Source organism: Labeo rohita, chromosome 9, assembly GCF_022985175.1.
Source record: "Labeo rohita strain BAU-BD-2019 chromosome 9, IGBB_LRoh.1.0, whole genome shotgun sequence".
Lineage (NCBI taxonomy): Eukaryota > Metazoa > Chordata > Actinopteri > Cypriniformes > Cyprinidae > Labeo > Labeo rohita.
In genome coordinates, this window is record NC_066877.1 from 10,996,977 (window position 1) to 11,022,178 (window position 25,202).

The following is a 25,202-nucleotide window of genomic DNA, read 5'->3' on the forward strand; positions in this document are numbered from 1 at the left end:
ATGTGCTTTGGTGGCTTTTCCTACCTTCACAAACTGTCAGTCATCAGCTGAGAGTCTCAGGTCTGGCAGGGATTGTAGGTGGGGGGAGTAATTAAGTTACCAGCACTCTCTCCACCCTCAATACCACGACTGAGGTGAGGCACCAAACCACCAACTGCTCCCTGGGCACCGCAGCATTGGTTGCCCACTACTCCGGGTGTTTGTTCACTACTCACTACTGTGTGTGTGCATTTGGATGGGTTAAATGCAGAGCACAAATTCTGAGAATGGGTCACCATACTTGACACACTTCACGTCCTTTTTTTAAATTGACTGTAGTTGTAGACTGTGTAAGTTGTTAAGATTCGACTGTGTCCTGTGAAGAAGCATTTCATACTGAACAGAGTGGCAGTTAAACATTGTTTTAGCTGACAAAGTGAGACAAAATGTAATGTCTGCGTCCACTAATCTTACTTATTGACTAGGGCTGGCTAATTAACCCAGCCTTGCATTAATATTAATTAATGTTATTTGGAGATTTTGACCAGTAGAGTGGAGCATATGAAATTAAAATATAATAAATGATGATACTAAATAAAAAAAATAAAAAATAAATAAAAAACGAAAGAAACGAAACAATAATAAAAAAAAACTGTGCTATCATGTGATACGTGTTACTTTTCTCAGCGCCTGTCAGACTGAGCCAATCACAGTATTTTATGATGACTAGGTAAGACATTTAATAGGTGTAATTTAACGAATTGCTTCTTTTGTGTTTCAGTTACCATTCCTTAGAAATAGAATTGGTTTAAAATATTCTATATTGTAGAGTTCACAATTTTATTAAGAGAAAAAAGTTTGTTTTGAATGCCGTCAAGCGCCCCCTAGAGGAATCTTGTTTTAGAAACCGCTAGCGAGCAACATTTGCTGCTCGAAAACGGTTCTTTCACAACACCTAAGAGAGGAAAACAGCCTTTTCAGTGTTTAAAAGCGTCAGCGTTTTCATTTAACATCTGAGCCACATGACCACAAGTCTAACAGTCATGTGAATGCTGCTTCCCATATGACACGCAGACAGCGTTTGCCGTTCGGCTAAATACAAACGGTTAGTGTAATCATTGGAGAAACCGCAGTCGAGCACATATGCACTTTAAACCCCCTGCAAATCCTTGTACTTCAATACACTTCGATGGAATAATGCATTCAGACTGTATTTTTGATAGCTTGTTTGGTCATACGAAGTCAGACAATGGCAAACAAGTACTCTAAAAGACACACGAAACAAAACGCACTGGGAAATGAAACTGAGCAAGCATCACTTGCACTGACTGTAGAGGTAAGAATAACAATCACTGTAGTTTTCATTAGTCTCAGGTTTTATTACACCTAAATTTCTAAATTGTATTTTTTTTTCTCTCTGTTCATCAGAAGCATCAAAGACAAGCCCATGTGGAGGTGACCTCTGGGTCAGCATGGCAGGACTTCAGGAGGAAAGTGTCTCTGCTGGTGCCGTACATGTGGCCCAGAGGAAGTGTGAGGCTGCAGGCTCTGGTGATTCTCTGTGTTGGGCTGCTGGGACTTGAACGGGTCATCAATGTGTTTGTACCCATTTACAGCAGGAATATAGGTGAAACCAGACTCGTCTATGTGTTAAGGATTCCTTCAGAGTTTAAACTACACTGTGTGCATAATTATTAGGTATGTTGATAATCTGGTCATATTTTTTTACCATGCACATTTTACCAATTCCAAACCGCAACAATCGTAATAACTACTATTAATTTCGTACTTAATCATATATAAGTGATCTATAACTGTACATGAAGGCTGGAAATGAAAAACTCCTTATATTCAGGTGTGCATAATTATTAGGCATGTTTTCTTTTACAGATAAAATTAGACAAAAAAAGATATTTAACCCAGACTGAAAAGTCCAAATTATTAAATGCCCATGAGAAGAATGCAATACTAATACATTACAAGAATTTGCAAAGTTCAGGCTTGACCAGTGGACAGAGAAATGCTTGTTGAGTCTGCATGGTCAGAAAAATCAGGTGGAGAAGAAAAGACGCATGTTAACTGCAAAAGAATTAGGAATTAAGGTGAAGAATTAGGTGTGACCCCAACAGGAACCGTTTAGTCTCCAGCGCCACCATTTTCCAGAACTGCAACCTACCTAGTCCTCAGAAGTGCAATGTGTCAGGTTCTTGGAGACTTTGCTTGGTAAAAAATCCTTAGAAATGACCCTGACTTATTAAGAATAACAAGTTGATGTGTTGTGAAATACATGAAGACAGTTTAGGCTTTATAGACTGATAAGATGAGAGTGACTCTTGAAGGACGAGCATCACATCCTCTTGTACCTCTGATTCAAGAATTTATCTTCCAGAATGGGGCAGTACATTTTTGGAGTTCATGTTTAGTGTCCTATCCTGAGAAGTCTGACGTGCAGAGATGGACTAAAATGAACTCCCAAAACTTGCTGCCTATAAAAAAAAAACTGTCTTCATGTATTTCACAACACGTCAGCTTGTTATTCTTATTAAGTCAGGGTTATTGTTTAGGATTTTTTTTTACCAAGCAAAGTCTAGATGAACCTGACACATTGCACTTCTGAAGACTCCAGGTAGGTTGCAGTTCTGGAAGATGGTGGGGCTGGAGACTAAACGGTTCCTGATGGTTTCACACTTTCTTAATTCTTTTGCAGTTAGCATGCGTCTTTTCTTCTTCACCATTTTTTTCTCACCGTGCTGACCCGACGAGCATTTCTCTGTCCAATGGTCATGCCTTAACTTTGCAAATTCTAGTATTGCATTAGTATTGCATCCTTCTCATTGGAATTTAATAATTTTTGACTTTTCAGTCTGGGTTAAATCTCTTTTTTGGCTTATGTATGTGTAAAATAAAACATGCCTAATAATTATGCACACCTGAATATAAGGAGTTTTTCACTTCCAGCCTTCATGGACAATTATATATCACATATAAATGATTAAATACAAAATTACCAGTAGTTATTAAGATTGATGTGGTTTGGAATTGGTAAAATGTGTTGGGAAAAAAAATATGACCAGAATATCAACATGCCTAATAATTATGCACACAGTGTATTTTATACAGGTCTAGCATGTAAGTGGTGTACATTAATTCTACAGCAGGGACAAAAATGTCCCACCTAAAAATGGACTTTGACATATTTCATAATACTCGGTTCTGTGCCTGTATAAGTTGGTTTTAGCACTTTTATTCTATATTCTGTTCAATATCTCAAAGGTGAGATTTTATTCCTGTGTAGCTTATAAGGGCCATTCTACAGTATTGGTGTAAACTGCTGTATCACAACCAAAAAACACATTTAAAAAGCATTGAAGTATTACAATTTTAGATGTTTAATAATATCTTTCTATTGTCTTTTGAAACCTGCAATAATATTTTTTAAATATCAATAAGTTTAATATATATAAAATCATCATTTATTGGATACTTTCAATTGAGAGGTGGCTGCTCTGAACCCTAATGTCTCAATTTCAACTTATGAAAATTATATTGAAATAATTTTTGCTTTTTATTCCATTGTTGTTTGTAAAAATATAATTTTGATTTTTTTTTTTAAAAAAGATTTTAAAAGAAATCATATTTTCTTTGTAAATCAGGAGAAAGTGTCCCGCATTTTCATGTCGCTACTGAAACAGTGTATGTTTTAGTCTATTGGCTGAGACTAATTTTAGCTACACCCTTTCATTTATGATCAGGAAATTTTCATGTCCCCCTCTCTCTCATAGTTGCATGCTGAATTGATAGGTCCTAATAAGGGGGAATAAGCAAAATTTTAGTACAGGTATGCAAATTTTTAGTTTTGTAATGTGATGTGGTTGCTACCAAAACATTGCAGTCCCGACCGAAACATGGGATATTTTGTCAAAAAAGTATAGTGAATTGTCAACTCAGATGATATTATAGTTTTGTTTCAGTAAATAATCAAACTAATGAACTTAAAATCGGTATGATTAACTTCAAGCCTTTTACAAAGAAAAATTGGATTCAAAATACAATGAAATATTGTTTAAATTGTAATTGTTGTTTTTTTTCTTGTGAAAACTTTTTAAAGGAGAAGTCCACTTCCAAAACAAAGATTCACATAATTTACTCACTCCCTTGTCATCCAAGATGTTCATGTCTTTCTTTCTTCAGTCGTAAAGAAATAGTTCTTTGAGGGGAAAAAAATTCTGCATTTTTCTGCATATATAATGGACTGATATGGTGCCCCGATTTTGATCTTCCAAAAGGCAGTTTAAATGTGGCTTCAAACAATCCCAAATGCAGTTGTAAACGATCCCAACCAAGGAAGAATCTGGCAAAACGATCAGTTATTTTCATGTAAAAAATAAAATTTAAATACTTTTTAATCTCAAACGCTTGTCTTGCGTTTCTCTCCCTGAACTCTGTGACTCAAGACAGTTAGGGTATGTCGAAAAATTTTCTCCCTCAACTTCAAAAATCATTTCAAAATCATCCTACATCACTGCAGAAGTACCGACCCAGGCTTTGCAAAGTGAACAAGCAAAGATCAAACACCCTTAACAAAAAAGGTAAAACAGCGATATAGGACGATTTCGAATTTAAAGGAAGAACATGAGATGGGAGTTTTTCGACATACCCTAACTGTCATGAACCGGAACAAAAACAGTCCAGGCAGAGTAAGACAAGACGAGCATTTGACATTAAAAAGTATATAAATTGTATTATTTTTATGAAAATAACCGATTGTTATGCTAGATAAGACCCTTCTTTCTCGGCTTTACAACCGCATTTGGAATCATTTGAAGCCGCATTTAAACCACATTTTGGAAGTTCAAAATCGGGGCACCATAGCAGTCCATTATATGGAGAAAAATGCTGAAATGTTTTCCTCAAAAGACATAATTTCTTTGTGACCGAAGAAAGAAAGACATAAACATCTTGGATGACAAGGGGGTGAGTACATTATATGTGAATCTTTGTTTTGGAAATGGATTTTAGTAAAACAGCAAAAAAATATGTATTTACAAGGTGGATGTGAACAATCTTATAGGTCAGTGTAACCCTTCTTATAAAATTATATATAACTGTTTTGGTAGTGACAAATTTGGAGAGAGGACAAATATTCCAAAACTTTCTGAAAATACAAGAATTAACTGCACAACTACTAGAAATATTATACTTGGATATTGTACAATTTGCATTCATACAAAATTTGTGGAAAAAAACACTTTTTTTTTTCAAGATTTTTCCAACTCTGACTTTGAACTACTTCTGTAAAATGGCCCATCTTTTGACTTTAAAGAAAACACTCCCAACCTCCAAGAGAGAAAAAAAAATCAGGATTTCTTGAAAAATAGAAAGTTCAAAAGAACAGTATTTATATAAAATGGAAGTGTTTTGTAAAAATTTAATTATTGCATTTCTTTACTGTCACTTTTGATCAGTTTAATGCACCATCAGCTGAATAAAAGTATGAATATCTTTAATAACAAATCTTATTGACTGAAAAGCATTTAATGGTAGTGTATATCAAAATGTGCAGCTAGTTATTGAAAATGTGTGCTAGCAAAATTAACACTTCGCAAACAGCTTGATTGATGGGCGATCTGACAAATCATAATGCAGAATCCACCATTCTGTCCGACAAACGAGTCAGACAGGAGAGTAGATTAACTTCAGTGGATTCAAACTTGAAACATTGTGTGTATTGACGTCTTTCTGTGGTTGAAAGACAATACGTTCTGATATTCATTCATGTATTTGTCACTGCGTGAGAACGTGATGTGTAGTATGAGAGCGGAACTGTTAGTCAGACATAGAAAAAGTAACCAAGGAGGGCGGGTTTTTGTGAAGGGTCAGTTGAATTACTCGATAAAAAAGGAATGAAATGTTTTGTTTTGTGGTTCATAGGAAAAGAAGTCTTATTAAAGGTTAAACAAAATTCCCCTGAAAATAATTTAAAAGGATAAATTCTGCCCCCCTAATAAAAATAAACAAATACAAAGTAAGTTAATACTCTACAGCATTTAATAGCCAAAGGATTTGCATTACCATACATGACCAGTAGAGGACAGCAGCTTTCAACATTTGCCTGTTACCTGGGAAGGTGGGAGCTGCTCAACATGCGTTTTTTTTTTAAATTTTATTTGTTTGTGTGTTTTTTTTTTTTTTTTTTTTTTTTTAAGATGATCAGTATTATTTATTTATTTATTTATTTTTGTGTAGGAGTAAATGATTGAATTTGTTTGCAGTAATTAAAAATGCATTAATTGGTTTGAAACAGATTTACATAACCTAAAAAAACCCTTAAAATAATATTTGTTGATAAAGAATTATATATACATAAAGGTAATTTTGAAACGAGTCAAGCATGTATATGCGGGAGTGTTCTTATGCTTGTGAAGTCGGATTGCCCCTCCCTTGCCAGTTTTCTCAGCCCCTTGTTGTTGTGGGCCAGCTGGATGGGTGAGCAGCCCCCAAAACCTCTCAGAGAAGTCAAAGCCTTTGGTTCACTTAAGCCAAGAAGTATCGAACTTTTACAAAAGAAACGTGGGACAAAACCCAACTATGCTAAACTCTTCTGCGGCTCAAGACTTTGTTTCCATCCTTCTTTCTCTGCCCTTTTTTTTGTTCTGTCTTACTTTCACCCATTTTTGAAATTCTCTGTTTTGATTCATTCATTCATTCACTCTCTTATCATCCTCGTTCTTCAAGTGTACGTTGTTCATTTGATCTCTTCCTGAAGTTGGTGGTGTGTATGTGCTTCATTATCAGAGACAAGTAACAGCTTTGCATTTGGAGGCACATGAAAGCCGCTCTGGGAGAAAAGTGAGCTTTTGTGTGGCAGAGAGAGATTGAGAGGGGTAATAGGGGAGGTCACCAACCCTGCCAGTCACGATTAGGGGGCATTAGGGGCTTTTAGCCGAGTTAACACGCTGGTACAAGGGCCTTTTTGTCCGCAGCTCTCTCTGCCCCCATGCCAAGGATAAAAATCAGCTCTCTCACCATCCATTTCTACGCCCCCAGCTCAACAGAGAGGAAGAGAGTTTTTGCTTTTGCCCCTGGCGTTTTCTTGCATTGTTTTGAATTTTTTTTTTTTTTTTTGCTTCAACCCTCCACCTTTTCTTTCCTCATTTGATTCTGAGTGCACAATCAAAACGGCCATGAATGTAAATGAATTGGATTGAGGATCTTTCTCAGCTCCCAGGACATTGCAGTGTGTTCGCTCTTTAGATACATTATGCTGTGGCTCCTGGCTCAGATTTTTTTTTTTTCCCCCCTGTTGTTGTTGTGGATTCACATATAAGTCAGTGAGATGGCAGTTTTGGGCAGCTGTTAAATTTTGGTGTATTGAACTTAATTCATGTAGTTATGCATGACTCAGGATGTTAAAGTTTTATTGTCCATGTGTGATTAAAGGGAAGATGATCTGCACACACTCATTAATAGGAAAACACAGCAGTGAAATGTGTTGTCAGGATGTGCTTCCTAAAGCCTTGGGGTTTTGCATACAATTAAAGGGATGGTAAAGCAAAAGTCATACTGTTCGAAAGTTTGGGGTCAGTAAAGTTGTTGTTGCTTTTAAAGTTGCTACAGTATAAAAACATTTATAATGTTCTTTTGAACTTTCTATTCATTAAAGAATCGCAAAAAAATGTACCATTGTTTCCACAAACATATTAAGCAGCAAACCTGTTGTCAGCATTGGCATTAATAAAAAATGTGTTTGAGCACCAAATTATTAGAATAATTTCTAAAGGATCATTGTGTATTTTTGAGTTAATACTAACAAAAATATTTGCCTGTGGATGCATTCACATTCACTGCAAGTAGATGCATTCACATGTTCTCTGTGTTTTTGCAATTATAATATTCTAGTGAACCAGCTGTCATCGTCAGAGAGCTGGAGAATCCTGGCCATCACGGTCTGTGTTTACGTCTTCCTTAAGTTTTTGCAGGGCGGAGGGGTAGGTGAGGATTGATATTCGAAATTATATTGTAAGGATGTTTTAAGCTTGTTTTTTTTGTTTTTTTCTGATCAAACTATTAACTGGTTTTCTCCTTTTTAGGGACATCGGGGTTTGTCAGTAACTTGCGCAACTTTCTGTGGACTTATGTCCAGCAGTACACCAGCCGTGTGGTGCAGGTCCGTCTTTTCGCTCACCTGCATGACCTCTCTCTACGCTGGCACCTGGGGCGGCGTACTGGAGATGTCCTGCGCAGCATTGACCGTGGAACCTCCTCCGTTAACAACTTGTTAAGGTCTGATGATTTCTTTTGATTTTGTATCACCATACTTGATGTTTTAAAGAACATGGTTAGTAAGGCATGCAGTAAAATGGTTGATGACAATGATGTTCATTGATTTGTTTTACAGCTATATTGTGTTCAGCATTGTACCCACTATTGCTGACATTGTCATTGCCATCATCTACTTTGTGACGTACTTCAGTGCCTGGTTTGGCCTCATTGTCTTTATTTGCATGTTTCTCTACCTCAGTAAGTGCAGCACAAACACTCATTTTCATATTGTTGCTGATAAAATAAAATATTGACAATTAAAATATGTTTAATATTTTTAATAACTTTCACTTATGTTCACCAAAGCTGCATTTATTTGATAAAAATACAGAAAACTCAGTAATATTGGTGAAATATTATTACAAACTAAAATAAGTTTTCTGTTTTAATATACTTTAAAATATAATTTATTCCTGTGATGCAAAGCTGAATTATCAGCATCATTACTCCAGTCTTCAGTCTCGCATGATCCTTCAAAAATCATTCTAATATGCTGATTTGGTGCTGAAGCAACATATATTTTTATCTGTGTTAAAAACGGTTGTGCTGTTGAACATTTTTGTGGAAGCCTTTTTTCCACGATGCTTTAAAGGAGAAGTAATTTCAAGAACAAAAATTTACAGATAATTTGCTCACCCCCTTTGTCATCCAACATGTTTGCTTTTTTTTTTTCCTTCAGTCAATAAGAAATTATGTTTCTTGAGGGGAAAAAAACATTTCTGGAATTCTCTCCATATAATGGACTTCAATGGTGCCCCCAGTTTGAACGTCCAAAATGCAGTTTAAATGCAGCTTCAAATGGCTCTAAGCGATCCCAGCTGAGAAAGAAGGGTCTTATCCAGCGAAACGATCTGTCATTTTCGAAACAAATTGACAGTTTATATACCTTTTAACCTCAAACGCTCGTTTTGTCTAAGTCTGCGTGAACTCGTTTTTTTTTCCGGTTCAATACGGTCAAGATAGTTAGGGTATGTCGAAAAACTCCCATCTTGTTTTCTTCCCCAACTTCAAAATCATCCTACATGGCGGCAGAAGTACCGACCCAATGTTTACAAAGTGAACATGCAAAGACGATCAAACGCCGTTTACAAAGAAATAGTAAAACAGCGATGTGGGATGATTTTGACGTTGAAGAGGAGAACGAGACAGGAGTTTTCCACATGCCCTAACTTTACTGACCCGGATTACACAGTCTACACATGCCCATCGCAGAGATGAGACAAACCAAGCATTTTGGGTTAATAAATATATAAATTGTCAGTTTGTTTTGAAAATGACAGATTGTTTCGCTAGATAAGACCCTTCTTCCTCGACTGGCATCATTTAGAGCCATTTGAAGCCACATTTAAACTGCATTTTGGAAGTTCAAACTTAAGGGCACCATTAAAGTCCACTGTAGGGAGAAAAATCCTGAAATGTTTTCCTCAAGAAACATAATTTCTTATTGACTGAAGAAAGAAAGACATGAACATCTTGGATGACAAGGGAATGAGTAAATTATCTGTAAATTTTTGTTCTGAAAGTGAACTTCTCATTTAATTAAAAGAAAGTTCAAAAAAACAGAATTTATTTAAAATAAAAATGGAAATTATTAAAAAAACAGCATTGATTTAAATTATTATTGATTTGAACATTATACTTCTGTGACTTTTGATCAGTTAAATGTGTACTTTCAAAATAAAATATATTTTTATATATTTTTTTTATATATTTTATGAAGCAAAACCAGCTAAAACCATCTGACATTTTTCTTTAAAATGAGCGTTTCTTTCTGGCTGATTTGTATAGGTTTCTATGTAAGTACTGGCACTTCTGATTGGGCTGAGGCTGAAATTTAGCGAGTTTGAAGTAAAAGTATTTGATGGATGCATAATATGTGTCAGGAGCATTCACTCATTATCTCATTTTTGACCGAGATGGCTTTTAGCTGGTTTTGCATCTGAACTCTTCATACATTTCTTAAATAAATACTATTGATCCCAAACTTTTGAATGGTAGTGTATGTCAGGACACAGCAGTGTTTTAAATAATGTTGCAAAGTCATAACTGAAATTGGTTCATTTCAATGTCTAGTTCAATTTCGCCTTTATTATTATTATTATTATTATTATTATAATTATTTTATTTTTTTTATTTATTTATTTATTTATTTATTTTTTTTTTTTAGCTCTTACCATCATCATAACTGAATGGAGGACCAAGTACAGGCGGGAAATGAACACACAGGACAACATTGCCAAGTCAAAAGCTGTGGACTCACTTCTCAACTTTGAAACCGTAATGCATGACCAAATGCAATAGCCAAGTTGCCCTAGATTGGTCATGGAGTGTAACAGTATTAACATTGAAATACAACAAAATTTGTCTTTGCATTCAGGTGAAGTACTATAATTCAGAGGGTTTTGAAGTCAGGCGCTTTGAGGATGCTATCCTGAAATATCAGGTAATAGCGATCACTTGAAATGATAGTTCACTTAAAAGTGAAAATTCTGTAGTTAATTACTCACCCTCCCGGTGAGACCTTTGTTCATCTTCTGAACACAAATTAAGATATTATTGATGAAATCCGAAAGCTTTCTGACCCTGCATAGACAGCAACACAACTACCATGTTCAAGGTCCAGAAAGGTTGTGAGGAATTTTCATTTTTGGTTGAACTATCCCGTTAACATACTTAGACTTCATTAGCTATTGAGTGGAGAGATGCTGAGTTGGATTGTCTGTCTTGCTCAGGCATGTGAATGGAAGACCAATGCTTCCCTCGCCCTCTTGAACCAAACCCAGAACATGATTATTGGATTGGGGCTGTTGGCCGGATCCCTGCTTTGTGCATACTATGTTACAGTGGACAAGTTTCAAGTACAGTAATTACTACTCATAACATTTGGAAATCTAGTTTTTGCTGATTATTCTTGAGCGTAATTTTTGTTGTTCATGCTCTATAATAGGTTGGCGACTATGTTCTCTTTGGAACCTACATTATCCAGCTCTACACTCCACTCAACTGGTTTGGTACATATTATAGGTGAGATTAGAAACAGAATTAAATCTTCTTAACAAAAAAGAATGAATAATCTCTTAAGTTTGTAAGAATGTTCTTAAGTGTACTTCTTGAAAAATTAAGTTCAAATGATTTCTTATGTTTTTTTTTTGTTTGTTTTTTTTTGCTGATCAACTCAATATAAAGTGTGTATGTCTGTGCATATCCCTAGTAATAGTAAGATGTTATATTGTAATGCTAGTCATATTGCTAGTGTTATATTGTAATGCTTTAACGTTAAAAAAAGACATTCATTAAACATGATGTTTAGGGATTTAAGATAAATTGGAGGCTATACTAACTTTAAGAGATTATTTGCAATTATATTTAATAACATTCTTTTCAGGAATTCAAATTCCTCTCAAATATTGTATTTAAAAAAATCTTGAGGAAAAACATTTTAGGAAATATTGTGATAATATAAAATATTCATAACTTTAATACGAAAGAAGAAAATAGCAGGTAATCAAAATTTAACTTTTAAGCATGCTTCATGAATTCAGCGTCTGAATTTTTAGTTTCATTTATTTTCTTGCCTATATATTTACAACTTTATTTATTTGTTTATCCCTTGACTTATTTCATTTCGCTGTTGTGTTTTCACAGAATGATCCAAAGTGCATTTGTTGACATGGAGAGCATGTTTAATCTGCTAACAGAGGAAAAAGAAGTGAGTGGCCACTATGGACATTTTAAGTCATTTTGTAGTCAAGTCAAAGGTAAATCACTTTCAAATAGTATTTTTACTAGTCAACTAGTTTGTACAGAACCAGCACTCATCTAGTCAATTCCTAAAAGCCGCATTGCGGCCCAGCATTGATCTTGGTGACCAGTGAGTGTTGATTTATTGTCATGACCTCCTGCACTGACTCAAGTTACCCCCGTCCTTTGGGAACCCTCTCCCCAAAGTTGCACAACCAACAGCCGGCCATTCCTTGACACTCCCAGTCCCTTTAGACTCTATTCATATGCAAATATTCTTACTAAAACCCTTATTTGATCTTCACATTTCTTTTTATATATTCGCAAAAGCTGTCTGAGCTAATTTGCAAACTGATTCTTGAATTTGACCAGAAAGAGGCCTCAGTATTTTTGCCGTAGATTTAGTTTTAATGCATTCTTCAAGTTTGCTTAATTCACTGTCAGCCCAGTGCCATGAATTTCTACATGTCTCATGTGTCCTGCGATACATGCCAAAATTGCCCTTTCTAACGTCCAGACTCCTCTCCGCTGTAGGTAAAAGATGATGTGAATGCGGGAGACCTGTTGTTCACAGAAGGAAAAGTTGAATTCCAGAACGTGTGCTTTAGTTACACTGCTGGGTGAGTCACTGTGTTTTGTTTTTGGAGAATAGTGCTTTCGACATCTGTATGTTTTTGAGACAGAAGTTTTTATTTCCTGTTTTTTTTTTTTGTCTGCAGGAAAGAAATTCTCAGTGAAGTCTCATTCACAGTGATGCCTGGTCAGACAGTGGCACTGGTTAAGTCACATCTAAGTTGTTCATTTGTTAATATAGTGTACTGAAATGTTTATAGAATAAGGAAGTGTGACATGTGAAAGACGTTCACCCCTGCTAATGTCTTATTTAACAGGTTGGTCCATCCGGATCAGGAAAAAGCACCATCATTCGTTTGCTTTTTCGTTTTTATGACGTGCAGGGTGGCTGCATCCTCATCGATGGTCAGGACATCTCTAAGGTGAGAAAACATGAAAACAGAGACTTTTATGGTCAGATAGTGAAACTTTTATAGAAAATTTTGTAAAACTACCAAAGCAGAAACTGTAAGATTTTAGAGAAATACTTGGAATTTGAATTTAAGGTTAGTTACATTTTGTTATCATTGGTTAACATTCCAAACCCAAAAGACTTATGTTCATCTTCAAAACATAAATGAAGATGTTATTAACATTTTCAAGCCTTCAATCAGAGCAAGGTTACAGCATGAAATGTTGCATGCACTGCAGAAAAATAAAATAATACTGAGAAATATATTCAAGTACACATATCTAAACATTATTAAGTCAAGACACATTTACTTGAGATGCAAAATTAAGATATGAAGTCTTGTTTTCTGAGAAATTGACCCAAATTTTGTGAGTTAAACAAGAGCCGATATCTGAGTCGTTTATGGAAACTGCTTTTTCCGTTAGAATCAAGATATTTGTTCTTTTTTTTTTTTTACCATAAACTCAATTAATTACAGTCAATTTCTCATATAAAAGACTTATTTTGCCATTTTGCTTCTCAAGTGCATGTGTCTTGAGTTTAGAATGTAGACATTTGCACTGAAAAACAAGACAAAAAATATTGAAGAAGAACATCACTTTTTTTTTTCGAGTGTGAGTAGGTACAGTAAAAGTAATTTCCGTATTCTAGTGTTTTATGCAGAGCTATTCAAGCTTCAAGTTTTTGTTTTGTTTTTTTTAATAAAGTAATGGAGAGATCTGTTGGATGTACAAGACATGTACATTTAGAGACCATATTGACGTATGTATTGACGTATTGTGTTTACTTCAATTTTCTTTATTTTCATAAAACCTGCAGGAACTCTGAGAAAGACATTGTACGATTAATCTATATGATTTTGACTATATGAAGTAATATGTGACCCTGGACCACAAAACCAGTCATAAGCATTTTTGAAACGGTGATTTATACACCATCTGAAATAATAAATTATACATCAGCTGAATAAATAAGCTTTCTATTGATGTATGGTTTGTTAGGATAGGACGGTATTTGGCTGAGATACAACTATTTGAAAATCTGTAATCTGAGGATGCAAAAAAAAAATCAGAATATTAAGAAAGTCGCTTTTAAAGTTGTCCAAATGAAGTTCTTAGCAAAGCATATTACTAATTAAAAATTAAGTTTGGATGTATTTACTTTAGGAAATTGACAAAATATCTTTATGAAACATGATCTTTACTTATTATCCTGATAATTTTTGGCACAAAAGAAAAATCAATCATTTTGACCCATACAGTGAATTTTATGCTACAAATATACCCATGTTATGTAAGAGTGGTTTTGTGGTCCAGAGTCACAAATGAACATGAAACCAAAATTCTTTCCAGGATGTATGGGAGCGAGTAAGCTGAGTTCACCTTTGGCTACGTCTACTTTAATCCAGATACATTTGAAAACAGAGTTTTCATTTTAAAACGCTCTCCATCCACATTAGCGTTTTCCAAAGGTTTCATCCACACTGAAATCGTTAAATTCACCTTACTGCGCATGTGAAAAACCTCATAAAAGCTCACTGAGATGATACAGATGTAACAGACATAAGTTTTCAAGGAATTCTTCTGGCAGGACCATTTTATTTACAGAAATATCTCATCATTTACTGACCTATCCATGTCGTGCTCACTCATGTTTGGTCTAAAAAAGCAACTGGCCTCATGTTTTGCCGCAGAACGGCAATTGTGAGTACATTTTCTGTCATCTTTTTAGGACTGTAATATGAAGAGTGTACAAAGTAAATATCTTTAGCAACAGTGTGAAAGTGAATAGCACATAACAGGAACAATTACTGATATAAACATAGATGTTTATTGTAAATGCCATTTTCAAATTTATATACTTTGGAGAGTTTTTTTCAAAAAGCTCCTTTTTCCTTGACAAAAAACGCTGTTTCAATGTGGACGGAAGGCCAAAACGGAGAGAAAAATATTAGGGCTCAAACGATTAATCGCATGCAAAATAAAAGTTTGAGTTTGCCTAATATATGTGTGTACTGTATGTAATTATTATGTATATATAAATACAAACACATTCATGTAAATATTTAAGAAATATTTACAAGTATATGTATTTATTATAATTTTTATATAATTTATATTATATATAAATAAAAAATATTTTGTACATAACATATTTTTCCTAAATATATACATTAATTTGTGTGTATTTATATATACATAATAATTACACACACTACACGCACATATATTAGGCAAACTCAAACTTTTATTTTATATGCAATTTAATTGCGATTAATCGTTTGACAGCCCTAAAAAAAATGCATTTTCAAACGAAAAACGTATTAGTGTGGACATGGCCTTAGCTTCACAGGTTGCATTGTTGCCTGTATTTCTGTATTTCTCTTCGTGTTTTTAAAGTGAACGTCATTTCTTTGTTTTTGTTTTTTTTTTAAGATTTATTTTTGGGCTTTTTATGCCTTTATTTGGACAGGACAGTGTAGATCAGACAGGAAAGCATTGGGTGAAGAGAGAAGGGAGTGGGATAGGCAAAGGACCACGAGCCGGGATTCGAACTCAGGTCGCCGTGAGCACAATTGTACTATATGTCATCACACTAACCATGAGGGTATTGGTGCCGACAGTGAACGTCATTTCTATCATGACAACTCTCTGAAGATCTTAGCATGGTAAAGGATATGACAATGTTAATGTATTTGGTTTTGGCAAAATAGATCTGCTATGCTGCTGAATTGCTGCTGCTATTGGTTATTGGTGTGGTTGCAAAGCAAATACAGGAACTTGCTACTGCCAATACACAATATGGTGCTGTGAGTATTTAAGACATAATGCTGCTGCACAAATAGCATATATAATAACCCGTAGCAGGTCTATAAAGGTGGAGGTGGAGGTTTTCAGAGGAACTCTGAAAGCGTGCTACAAACTGCTCTAGTGAATGTTTTCCAGCCGTTTAAATGTAAACGGCAAGCTCATTGACTGCTTATGCAACATGAACCAATCCTGCTTGTGCCAAGTAATTTAAAGCTGTGAAAATAATCGGTTTGCATTAAAGGAGAAGTCCATTCCTGAACAAAAATTTACAGATAATGTACTCACCCCCTTGTCATCCAAGATGTTCATGTCTTTCTTTCTTCAGTTGTAAAGAAATTGTTTTTTGAGGAAACAATTTCATACATTTTTCAACATTTCATATAATGGACTGCTATGGTGCCCCGAGTATGGTACCCTAACTATCATGAACCGGAAAAAAACAGAGTTCAGGGAGAGTGAGAGCGTTTGAGAATAAAAAGTATTTAAATTGTATTATTTTCATGAAAATAACCGTTCGTTTCGCTAGATGAGACCCTTCTTCCTTAACTAGGATCTTTACAACCGCATTTGGGATTGTGTTTGAAGCTGCATTTAAACTGCATTTTGGAAGTTCAAACTTGGGTGCACCGTAGTATTCCACTATATGGAGAAAAATGCTGAAATGTTTTCCTCAGAAAACATAATTTCTTTACAACTGAAGAAAGAAAGACATGAACATCTTGGATAATAAAGGGGTGAGTACATTATCTGTGAATCTTTGTTCTGGAAGTGGACTTCTCCTTTAATGACCCATCAACCTGTACAGTTCTGTCACTGGGGTGGTACCCTAAGGTAAAGAAGTGAAAAGGTGCAAATATGTACTTTTAAAGCCTTTAAGGTACCAATATGTACTTTTAAAAGTACTAAAATGTACCTTTAAGGTACTGATATGTACTGTTTAGGGGTAGCTAAGGTACAAAGATGTACCTTTTCAGTTTCACTGTCCCAGTGACAGAACTGTACCTTTTTTCTGACAGTGTGTGTGCCATCTAGAGTTTCATGACAGAACTTGGCATTTCATGCATAAGAGAAGCTGCATATTTTATAGGTCTAGACTGTGGCTATAAAAAAACATTTTAAGATTATGCCAGATATCTCTCTCAACCCCACCTGCATGTCTGCTGACCCCAAGTTAGCAGACTGACAGGGCTGGTGTTAAAAAGCAAGAGTGTCTGACTGACTAAAGAGGACGAAGAGATTGCATTAAAATGTGAAAAATTAATTTCCTACCAAGCTTACGTCAAGACAGTCTGCTTAAGAAGAAATCGCCCATGAGTTTTAGTCACAATTTTATCTCTGAGTGCTCTTCGTAGTGCATTAGTAGCATTGATAATGAATAATGTTGTTATTGGTGTCTCGCATATAAAGTCTTATCAAGCGCACAGTGAAACTTTTAATACTCTGGTCTCACACAAACCTGACTGTTCAGTTTACCTCTCTGATTAGCTGGGGAATAAAAATGCTCAGTTATTGTACAGCATAGATTAATGTGTAACAGTAGCCTGTTTGTGGTGATGTTATACCACACCGTACAAGCTGACCCACTGTTAACTACAATGCAGTGACACCAGTGATGTAAGATGCAACCATAGATCATATAACCTCCACTACACATGACAAGCTTCTAGGAATATGATTTAGTATTCCCTCTTATTTCCAAGTAAACCTGCCCCCTGTGAATTAATCATAGTGAGAGAGATGTAAATAATGAATATGGAGCTGTAAGCTGCTTTTACTCCAGTGTCCTGAGGGAGATGGTGGCCTCTTGCACAGCACTGGTCTCTGCTCAGAGCTGCTAGATTCACTTTTGGACTGCTGGTCTGATTCAAGACAGAAGGTTGTTTCTGGTGCTCACACGCCTGTGCAGCATGGCTTAAATTTATTTCGTTTTGGTGCTTTAATAGCGACACTACCTCAATTGTAGTTCAGGAAACATGGGTTTATGCAACCTCCTGTTTTTTCTCCTCTTGAGAGAGTTGAGATAATCGATTGGCTGAGAGTGTTTAGAGATGGAAGCTGTGGTTTGTCATTTAAATGGAGGAAGCACTGCTGACAAGCTGTGCTGGCAGAAAGAAGAGTAGATGGAAAGGGAGGACAAGTAAATTGTTGTATCTCTCTCGCCCTCTCCTACACTCGCATTCGCAGCCTCTCCAGTATCGTGTCAAAATCTATGAGAACCGCAACCCAGCATTCAAACAAGCGCCTTTACACTTGCACACGATGGCCACACATTCCTGCTGCGTTAATGTGTTTGGAGCGCAGCAGGAAGCATGAGGTAGGTCAGCGTGCCAGTACACTCATAGGGAGTGAGCGCTTTCTCACAGTACAGGCATGAGGGGAGATTTACTTTTATAGAGCAGCTGTCATCGGTTCAGCATCTCATCCCTCTCACTACTGGCCAGATAGAACTCATTAAACTCACTGGAACATTAGCGTTTGGACTCCTAAAGCATGAGCTGGCAAATGAATAGATCTTTCGCCAAGTATTGCACTATATGAAGTATGGTGCGTGAAATTACATAACTATCCATGAATGCCAAATATTTATTAGACTGAGATGCACTCTTTGACTCTTGGGACTTGTTCAGACAGGCATCAGAAATCAGTGGTGCTTTGAAATCTGATTAAGATCAGATTTTTCTTAATGCTTCTCAGTTGGAACGATCATATCGGATTTGATGTGGGGTTTTTGTCGTTCGTTGTGCAATGGGTTGTTAGGTCAGGTGTTGCAACAAGAACACTTGAAACAACATTACTGCTGAAGTCTCACGCATAATATTAAATCACGTTTGTGTTGTTACTGTCAATGTGTTCAAAGGTGAATACAGTTTGAACAGAAAAATAGTTCGATTTTAATGTGTTTTTTGACCCAGAACTGTTTAAATAGGGTTGTGGAGATCAGGGAAAGACTAAATGTAAATGAAACTAAAATTCACCAGCCAGAGGTCTGTACTCCCGTGCCATTACTGACAGATCTTTAGGACCTGACTTAACTGCGTGGGACAAATTTTGCGAGTGCAGTATCTTCGGGGTGGAAGATACTTGTATGTGACCCTGAACCACAAAACCAGTCATGAGGATTTTTTTTTTTTTATTGAGATTTATAAGTTTTCATTCGATGTATGGTTTGTTAGGACAGAACAATATTTGGCTGGAGAAACTATTTTATGAGTCTGGAATCTGAGGGTGCAAAAATATTGAGAGAATTTCCTTTAAAGTTGTCCAAATTAAGTTCTTAGCAATGCATGATACTAATCAAAAATTGTTTAATGCAGGAAAACTCCCATCTCATTTTCTCCTCCAACTTCAAACATCTGTGGTGCCCCTGAGTTTGAACTTCCAAAATGCAGTTTAAATGCAGCTTCAAAGCGCTCTAAACGATCCCAGCCGAGGAATAAGGGTCTTATCTAGCCAAACGATCTGTTATATTATTATGTTTTTTTTTTGTTTTTTTTTGTTAAAAATTACAATTAATATACTTTTTTAACCTCAAATGTTCGTCTTGTCTAGCTCTACATGTACTCTGTTTTTTTTGGTTCAAGACAGTTAGGTTAGGCCAAAAAACTCCCGTCTCGTTTTCTCCTCCAACTTCAAAATTGTCCTAAATCGCTTCAGAAGTACCGACTCAGTATTTACAAAGGGGACATGCAAAGAAGGTCAAATGCCCTTAACAAAAAAGGTAAAACAGCGATGTAGGATGATTTTGAAGTTGGAGGAGTTGGGAGTTTTTCGACATACCCTAACTGTATTGAACCAAAAAAAAATAGTTCACGCAGACCTAGACTAGATTGTTCAAGTTTAAAAAGTATGTAAATTGTACATTTGTTGTTGTTGTTGTTGTTGTTGTTGTTGTTGTTGCTGTAGTTGTTGTTTTAAAAAAAAATAATTGATTGCTTCGCTAGATAAGACCCGTCTTCCTTGGCTGGGATCGTTTAGAGCCCTTTGAAGCTGCATTTAAACTGCATTTTGGAAGTTCAAACTCGGGGCACCATAGAAGTCCACTATATGCCGAGAAATCCTGAAATGTTTTCCTCAAAAAAACATAATGAAAGAAAGATGTCAAGAAAGACATGAACATCTTGGATGACAAGAGGGTCAGTAAATTATTTGTAAATTTTTGTTCTGGATATTAAAATCTTCTTTAAAGTTGGCTTGGTGTGTCTCGGCCTATACAATGTATTGTTGGCTATTGCTACAAATATACCCGTGCTACTTACGACTGGTTTTGTGATGCAGGGTTACATATGTGTGCGAGAGAAATAAATGACTTGTGGTATTTCAGCAAAATATAATTATCCAGAAATGTTAAGTACATTTATTATTATTTGTTTATTGCACAACTAAAAATAAATGATTTACAAGTGCAGGGTTAGATATTCTCATCAAAAACACTTTTTTTGTGGGAGAGGATGGGAACGGGATGTCAGTAATTTTATGATCATGCATAGGTGAGAAGTCAAACGTAAAGTGGACTTAACCACTTTAAAATGGAGGAGAAACCCCTTAAAGGGATAGTTCACCCAAAAATAAAAATTCTGTTATTAGTTACTCAACCTCATGTCATTCCAAACCTGTAAGACCTTCATCTTTGGAACACAGATTAAGATATTTTGGGTGAAATCTGAGAGCTTTCAGACCCTGGATAGACAGAAACGCAACTTTCACCTAAAAAAAAAGGCCCAAAAAAGGTAGTAAGAACATTTGTTAAAATAGTCCATGTGACATCAGTGGTTCAACCGTAATGTTTTGAAGCTACAAGAATACTTTTTGTGTGCAAAGTCTTATCTTCTGTGTCAATCTCTACTATGCGTTCACAAGAGTACCACGACGCGTGTGTGTGGTGCTGCTGCTGCTGACGCAGGAGTGCCTTGTTTACAAGTAGAACGCGTCTCGAAGACTGACCCTGAGGAGAACAAATTGTTGAATAAAGTCATTTTAACGGGTTTAAGCACGTAGCGCTGAAACCCTATTGTAATTGTTAGAAAGGTCATGGATCAGCGATCTCCACGTATAACTGATTGTGCAGACCAAACCTTAAGTCGTAAAGACTTGAAACTTGGAAGGATGGTAGTACTCACACTGCCTACAGTTTGACCAAGGCATGCCTCAATCGGTTTGACGGGCGCTACAGCGAACAAAAGTACGAAATCACTCCTAAACTCGCAGGCTCAAGTGTTGTATGTCGTCATTGGTCCTTTTGGAAAAATTTACTTTTGTGAACTAGTCCTAGGTTTTTTGCCCAATCGGAACCAAACCAGTGCAGAAAGATTAAAGAATGAATATAAATACTTGGAAAAAAAAATAATAATAATAAGTTGGACTTCCAACCAAAACATTCCAAAACATTTGAAAGAGGCAGGACCACTTTTAGTTAAATGCATATAACTCCTGAATGGAATGAGATATCTACACCAGAATACATATGTATGATACAAGAGGTCAATCTGAGGTCACATGGAAAAAAATCGTAGAGCTTGGCCACTTGGTGGCACTATTAGAGGGGAAAACATAAAAATGGCAATAACTGCACAGCCATTTGTCCTTTCAGCATGGAAATCTTTGTGCACGGTCTTGGTCCAAATTGCTACAAGTGTATATAAGGACATTTGTGTATCTCAAAAAACATGGCCGCCATTGGCCGATGACGATTGAGCACCTGTTACACAAGGTTAACGGAGGCCGATCAGATTGAAACTTGGTGGACCTGTTCGACACATGGCCCCAAAGGTCTGAGAGAAATTTGAAAGAAGTCGGTTACTTGGGGGGCAATATCACATTTTTCAAGTGCGTAAAGCCTAAAGGAAAATTTTTTTTTTTTTTTTTTTTTTTTGTGCAACAAAAAATATTCTCATAGCTTCATAAAATTAAGGTTGAACCACTGAAGTCATGTGGACTATTTTAGCAATGTCCTTACTACATTTCTGGGCATGAACATGTCAGTTGCATTGCTGTCTATGCAGGGCCAGAACGCTCTTGGATGTCATCAAAAATATCTTAATTTGTGTTGTGAAGACGAACGAAGGTCTCACAGGTTTGGAACGACGTGAGAGTGAATAATTACTGACAGAATTGCATTTTTGGGTGAACTATCCCTTCAAATGTATGCATGTTTTATATCAGCTAATATTTCATAGATTTCCTGTAACTTTAGAAGTAGTTGTCATCATGACCCAGCAGTTGTGCAGCAAATCTTGTAATATTCCAGATATCAGTCTTAGGACACATGTGTCAGCGAGAAACATCTGTTGGTCATTCTTCATGCTCATTTTCTCAGGTAAGCACTTTGGCAGAAATAATAGATCAACATTTGAATTCCATGGCCTTTGAATGCATGGATTCTTAGAGGCAGTTTTCATTCTGTCGGTCCATGATTCCACATTCTCCATGCAGCATTTAATGCCCTCGTGGTGTGAGAGCTGCACGTGAGATGGGAATCCATCCTGTGACAGACGACAAGGGGAAAGTATGACTCAGAAATATCAGAGCTATTTCTCATCGACTTCACAGCTGAATGAGTGTTGTTTTATGAATGTTGTCACTGAAATAAATGCACAAGTGCATTCCGTCTCTCTGAATTTCCCGGCTCGTAAAGCAAACAAAAACGGTTCAAACGCAAACAGGATGGAGAGAACAAATAATGTCGTAGGAGCAAGGCAGGGAGGACGGAAAAGATTGTAGTATGCTAATAATGACTAACATGAAAGCTTTGTTGACAGCGATTTCGAATAAGAAACTTGGAGGGTCGTAAATGGTTCTTTTCAAAGGAATTACAAGTGGCTTTTGATGGTAGAAAATTAAAGTTGTTTGCCAGCGTGTTTTAGGGGAGGGTGGAGTGGAGTGCCCGCTGGGACTCATTGATCTTGTAAGCGATGGGAGCAGAGCAACACAGACACCATACTGACAGCTGACGGACCACATGTTCTGTTGCGCTCACACACGCACAAATGTACGTCATTCCTCTTGACAGGCGGCGCTGCTCACGCTTAAAAGCTGTTTCTGTTATGCCAACAATGTGCTTGAAGTGGAAGGTTAATTTCTGTATGTTACGTTCAAGCGCGTGTGTGTACACGAGAGCACCTTTTTGTAAAATGTCCTTCAGTTCTTGAAACTTTAACCTGTTGCAAGGTTTGCATAGGCTACTAGATTTATGCTACTGTTCAAAAGTTTTTTTTTAAGAAATTAATTTATTCTAAAACAGCGCAGGTGCTTTAAAGGCGTAGTTCTGCCAAAAATAAAAATTGTCATTAGTTACTCACCCTCATGTCGGTCCAAACCCGTAAGACCCTTGATGAAATCTGAAAGCTTTCTGAACCAGCATAGATGACAACACAACTACCACATTCAAAACCCAAAAAGTTAGTAAGGACATTGATAAAATAGTCCCATGTGACATCAGTGTTTCAACCATAACGTTATGAAGCTACGAGAGAACTTTTTGTGTGCAAAAAAAAAAAAAACTATTTCTTCTCTTTTGTGTCAGATTTCATAAAAAATATCTTAATATGTGTTCTGAAGATTATTTAAGGTCTTAAGGGTTTGTAACGACATGAAAGTGAGTTATTAATAATGTAACAAAATATTTCTATTAATATTTCAAATAAATGATATTCTTTTGAACTTCCTGTTCAAGTAACCTGAAAAAATGTATCACAGTTTTCCATAAAAATATTGAGCATCACATTTTTAACATTTTTAAGAAATGTTTCTCAAGCAACAGCGTATGATTTTTTTGAAGAATCTTGTGACACTGGAGTAATGGCTGCTATCGATAGCTTTACTAGGACAGTAATTTGAAGGAGAAGTCCACTTCCAGAACAATAATTTACAGATAATGTACTCACCCCTTGTCATCCAAGATGTTCATGTCTTTCTTTCTTCAGTCATAATAAAATAGTTTTTTGAGTTAAACATTTCAGGATTTTTCTTCATATAATGGACTGATATTGTGCCCCGATTTTGAACTTACAAAATGCAGTTTAAATGCAGCTTTAAATGATCCCAAATGTGGTTGTAAACAATATAAATGTGTTTCCACAAGAATCCAAACAGATGATAAAAAGCATCACAATAATACAGCTAAAAATCAAGTCCTCTGTTTATAATGTTGTTTTCTCCAGTAGAAAAAAAAAGTTGTTTTGTATGAATCAGGAGAGAAATTTGCACAGACCAAGCACCACTTCCACGCAATAAACATTGTAGACAAAGATGCCTGTGGATTTTGATGTGAGAGGACAACAAAGTATACATTTTTAGCAAATTTTCAATTTTCGGTAAACTATTGTTTTATTGTTTACTAATTGCTGTCTATTTTTTATTTGGGTTGCTTCATTCTGGTTTGCATCTGACTGCTTTTCTCCATCTGTGGTATGGGAGCTGCGAGTCCTTGTGGTTTGTATTATCACTTCTGTAGGTTTACGGTTTGCAAAGCACCTGGAGCAGTGATTTAAAGCGCTTTAGAAGGTGAATATATTTTTGTTTTTATTAGTAGTGCTAGTAAGTTTCAACTGAATAACACAGCTGGTCATGTGATTTCAATACGGCGGCTCCCATATGAAATAAAACAATTTTTTTTATGCCACTTAAATATCTTAAGTCCTCATCTCATGTGTGTGTACATCATTTTAAACATCTTTCAATAGTATTATTAATGCCTTTTAAGTTTTAATTAGCAGAAACAACCTTTAAAATACATTTAAACAACTTGCTTCACCAAGCTGCTTGTTTTAGAGTACGAAAATCTAGCCTTATTGATAGCAACCATTCATCCATTTTTACTGCTGGAGTTGATGACCCTTCCTGCTGGGATCCAGCAGTGCTTCTGTCATACTCCACTATATGGAACACTTCATAAAAGGAGGTTATTGATCCAGTTGTGGTTGGTTACAGAAGGCAAGTGGTCACCAGAGACGTTCCTGGTTTCAGCAGTCAATCTGTATTGATTCATTTTTCTGACTGTGGCATTGTCTTCACTTTACGTAACATAATAACATGTAAATGTAGGAAGAAACTGAAGACAGAAACAAAGGCTGGAAAAGCGAGCGAAGGAGAACGACCCCTTGCCCTTGTTGAACCTCTCTGTTTCTAAGGCACTGTACTTCATTGATGTTACGTCTGACTTAGCGGAGTGGCGAGGAGAAGAGACTGGAGTCTATAACAATCCTGTGAAGTGTTAAACAGAGCAGCATGTGGAGGTTCGTGTAAACAAGATGTTTTGCGTACATTTGGTCCAGGTTAGACGCACATGGGTAGTTCCCTCCCAGCCTTTTTTGTGCCTTTCAAGTAAACGG

The 25,202-nt window shown here is 36.2% G+C and overlaps 1 protein-coding gene across 3 annotated transcripts in view; it reads left to right on the plus strand.

Annotated features, from left to right (window-relative positions):
• Nucleotides 1-903: 903 nt before the first annotated feature.
• abcb6b (ATP-binding cassette, sub-family B (MDR/TAP), member 6b) overlaps nt 904-25,202 on the plus strand; it is a 47,043-nt gene continuing 22,744 nt past the window's right edge. The window contains exons 1-13 of one of the 3 annotated variants that reach the window (XM_051119596.1): nt 904-1,315; nt 1,408-1,606; nt 7,879-7,971; nt 8,070-8,262; nt 8,378-8,499; nt 10,469-10,578; nt 10,679-10,744; nt 11,034-11,159; nt 11,249-11,325; nt 11,947-12,010; nt 12,577-12,662; nt 12,762-12,819; nt 12,933-13,037. In XM_051119596.1, coding sequence (XP_050975553.1) covers nt 1,229-1,315; nt 1,408-1,606; nt 7,879-7,971; nt 8,070-8,262; nt 8,378-8,499; nt 10,469-10,578; nt 10,679-10,744; nt 11,034-11,159; nt 11,249-11,325; nt 11,947-12,010; nt 12,577-12,662; nt 12,762-12,819; nt 12,933-13,037 — 1,386 coding nt within the window. In that variant the 5' untranslated portion in view covers nt 904-1,228. The remainder of the gene's footprint in view (nt 1,316-1,407; nt 1,607-7,878; nt 7,972-8,069; nt 8,263-8,377; nt 8,500-10,468; nt 10,579-10,678; nt 10,745-11,033; nt 11,160-11,248; nt 11,326-11,946; nt 12,011-12,576; nt 12,663-12,761; nt 12,820-12,932; nt 13,038-25,202) is intronic. The other 2 variants (XM_051119595.1, XM_051119598.1) reach the window with 2 other exon arrangements.